This window comes from Ictalurus punctatus, chromosome 22, assembly GCF_001660625.3.
Source record: "Ictalurus punctatus breed USDA103 chromosome 22, Coco_2.0, whole genome shotgun sequence".
Taxonomy (NCBI): Eukaryota; Metazoa; Chordata; class Actinopteri; order Siluriformes; family Ictaluridae; genus Ictalurus; species Ictalurus punctatus.
The window spans coordinates 20,450,760-20,454,675 of NC_030437.2; the positions used below are offsets into that span (position 1 = coordinate 20,450,760).

At 48.1% G+C, this 3,916-nt stretch overlaps 1 protein-coding gene across 1 annotated transcript in view; it reads left to right on the forward strand.

Annotated features, from left to right (window-relative positions):
- The first annotated feature begins 245 nt into the window (after positions 1–245).
- Positions 246–3,916, forward strand: part of si:dkey-215k6.1 (transmembrane protein 132C) — a 104,452-nt gene continuing 100,781 nt past the window's right edge. The window contains exon 1 of the mRNA XM_053674613.1: positions 246–1,126. Coding sequence (XP_053530588.1) covers positions 264–1,126 — 863 coding nt within the window. The 5' untranslated portion in view covers positions 246–263. The remainder of the gene's footprint in view (positions 1,127–3,916) is intronic.

Below are 3,916 nucleotides of genomic sequence, written 5' to 3' on the forward strand. Positions count from 1 at the left end.
AGATTAAATATAATTGTTTGTTAGCTCTTGAATCACATGAATCACTTAAAATGCTTCTTTTCCCACCTTTTCAGTTCTGGATGATTAAATTGTTTAATGTTTACATGGAGATGGAATTCTCTTATTTCCTCTCTCTCTCTCTCTCTCTCTCTCTCTCTCTCTCTCTCCCACTCTCTCTCTCTCTCTCTCTCTCTCTCTCTCTCTCTCTCTCTCTCTCTCTCTCTCTCTCTCTGCCTGTAGTGAATGAGGGGCGGGCTGGTGTGATGATGTCAGAGACACTCCCTCGTTTCTCATCTTCTTTTCCTTCGTCTCTCCCCATTTCCTGTCACCTGCATGGTGCTGACTCGTCCTTCTTCCTCGTCCGCGACTCTCCACAGGAAGTGATGCGTAATGGAACTCTGAGCTCTCTCACTCAGCCTCTCTATCTCCACCTGCTACACTCTGGCTCTGCCTCTTCATTGTCTGTCAACTGTAGCTATGGTAACATCACTGCCGAGGCACTGGTACCTCCGGAACTCATCCATAGGGCGTGGTCGATTCCTAGAGTCGGCCCCGCCTCTTCGTCTAAACCTTTTTTGGGATGGAGAGTGAAAGCTCACCTGCTGAGCTCATCAATAGGGGTGGACCAACCTCAGGTGCATGTTTTGTTCTATCTGATTGGACACAGGTGGAAGGATGCGGAGCTTCCTCTGGAGAACTTGCCGTGTGTACTCGTCGTGGGGACACGCGAGCAATCAGACAGCTCCGTCTCCGCAGCTTGCAGACTGCAGGGCATTCTGGGAATGTGTGTGGTCCAGCTGGGCGTGCCCACTTCCTGGTTCAGTCCGGTGCTGAGCCGCAGACGGCTGCAGGAGCCAGCGATGGAGCTGCACTACTCCCTGTGGCCTGCAGAGGGCGGGAACGGCGAGTGCCCAGGGGGTAGGGAGGGAGGGAAGGGTGTAGGGGACATGCGGCGCATCGGGATGGTGACCCTGACCTCCGGGGACAGTAAGAGAGACGGGATGAGGGTGAGACTGGATCAGAATGTGGAGATCGTCACACCGTCTCGTCCTGTCAAACAGGGACAGAATGTCAAATTCAGGATCCTGTTGAACACCGCATCCATGACTGAACAACTCACACTTAGGTACAGTGAAAAACACACACACACACACACACACACACACACACACACACACACACACACACACACACCATCTGTATAGAATGAACTTTCTTTTCTATCTTCTATCAAGCTCTCTTCTTGTCTCTGTCTCACAGTCTGTTTGTTTAGTTTCTCTCTCTTTCTTTCTTTCTTTCTTTCTTTCTTTCACTCTTTCCATGTCTCTTACTCGAACTGTCTCCATGTCTCACCCCTTGGCATGGGTTTGTCCTTTTCTCTCTCTCTCTCTTTCTCTCTCTCTCTCTCTCTCCCTCTCTCTCTGGTAGAGCGGGTTGTCCACTAATCGCAGGGTTGGCGGGTTGATCCCCAGCCCATATGCCGAAGTGTCCTTGGGCAAGACACTGAACCCCAAGTTGCTCCCGATGGCAGTCTAGTGCCTGCTTGTTTGCATGTTTGTGTGTGTGTGTGTAGTAGTCTTTGTAGTCTTTGTAGAACCGCTAAGGTTAAAAAGCATTATATAAGTGCAGACCATTTACCATTCTCTCTCTCTCTCTCTCTCTCTCTCTCTCTCAGATTCTCTCTCTCTGTCCCTGTCTCACCTCCGGGTGTGGGGGTGTCTGTGACAGATGATGGATTAGTGATGTTGAGGAGTGTACAGTACGTGTGCTGAGTGTAATAATGAGTGTATAATGTGGAATAGTGTGTGTTAGCGGCTGCTACGTCAGCGTTATGATGGTGATGAATGTGTGTGTGGAGGAATTTGGAGTCAGAAATCAGAGTTACAACTTTATTTTTTAAAATGAGATTTACACTGGAATTGGTGGATCTGCTGAGGGACATGAGGGGGGAGGGGCGGATCAGCTGAGGGGAGGTGGAAAGGGGTGGATCTGCTGAGGGGTGGGATATGGGGGCGGGGATCCACTTCCTGAAAGTTGATGCGGATTTTTATTAAGCACAATATGACTAGGGTGCCAAAACTTTTGAAACAAATCCTGCATTATTCATGAGTGGCCTCGCACGGCCGAGCCGGAGCTGCAGTGAGAGGACACAGATGGAAACCTGAACACACTGAGCACTGATGCAGACACAATATTCCCATGATGCCTTGCACAGGATGTGAGAGTTACTGTGAAGTGTAAACAAAATATATATTCTGAATTCAGCGTGTAGAAATTCAGGCGTAAACAAAAACAAAGTTAAAGTGAAGAATAAACTGTCAAGATGAAATTCTGAAAAAAAAATCACCAAGAGAAATGATTTATTTACTTATTTCACTAAATATTTATCTACAGGAACAGTACGAGTAATCAGAAAAAAGCTCCGATTCATCAGTAAAGTCAGACTGTGTCCGATGCTGTGTGTCCAGTGAGTCTCTGATGTGTCTCAGATGAGTGTCTAATGTGTGTCTGATGTGTCTCTGATGTGTCTGATGAGTATCTGATATGTCTTTGATGTGTCTGATGTGTCTCTGATGTGTGTCTGATGAGTGTCTGATGTGTGTCTGATATGTCTTTGATGTGTCAGATGTGTCTCTGATGTGTGTCTGATGTGTGTCTGATGTGTGTCTGATGTGTGTCTGATGAGTGTCTGATGTGTGTCTGATATGTCTTTGATGTGTCTGATGTGTCTCTGATGTGTGTCTGATGTGTGTCTGATGTGTGTCTGATGTGTGTCCGATGAGTGTCCGATGTGTGGTGATTTGCATGTGACAGCGTGCCTACAGCTGTGTTCTAAACTGCAGGCTTTAAGACTAAATGCTACATGTTTTCACTGTAAGGAAACAGCGGTCAGATATGTTACACTGTTTACTATTAGGGCATTAGTGTGGTGATCTGGGACACCATACCTGTGATTCTGTGGTTGATGATGTCATCATGTTCCTGTTCCTAATATTGAGCTGAAAATGCAGCTGCTGGAAAACACATCACACTTTTCCGAAGTGAGGATGTGGAGTGCACTGCGGTTTGGCCGTGTCCCGATTCTAAATCTATAAATCTGCGCCTTTTTATGCGTCCTCACACACTTCCTTCCTTCAGCACGTCAGAGCCGCTGAGACGCTCCCTACTGAATACAGGAGAGACGGGGTGACATTGAGGTTACACACACACACACACACACACACACACACACACAGAGGTTCTCATCGCTACTGTGTCACTGTCAGTCCTCTAGTGTCCCACAATGCACCAGGATACTGCTGATTTAGCCTTAATGTCTCTCTCTGTCTCTCTCGCTCTCATTAGCACTCTGTAGTGTGCACTTGGACAGGCAGTGAAGATCGTTAGAACTCGTTAAGAGATCTGATCGCTCTGAAAGGAAAAACTTAAACTCCCATTTTCCCCTGGGACACGCCCACTGAAAATGGATTCACACACTACTTTTTAACTTCTCTCTGACATGCACAAATTTCTCGCTCTGTATGGGTGTGTGTGTGTGTCTGTGTGTGTATGTGTGTGTGTCCAAATCCACAATCAGTATATAGTGCCCACTATGGGAATCACTTTGGGAGTCACTTTGGGAGTCGGGAGTAGAGGGTAAGGAGAAGGGAGTAGAGAGCAGAGAGTAGGGCATAGGGAGAAGGGCATAGGGGTAGGGAGCAGGGAGTAGGGGGTAGGGAGTAGAGGGTAGGGAGTAGAGGGTAGGGAGTAGGGGTAGGGAGCAGGGAGTAGGGGGTAGGGAGTAGAGGGTAGGGAGTAGAGGGAAGGGAGTAGGGGCTAGGGAGCACGGAGTAGGGGGTAGGGAGTAGAGGGTAGGGAGTAGAGGGAAGGGAGTAGGGGCTAGGGAGCACGGAGTAGGGGGTAGGGAGTAGAGGGT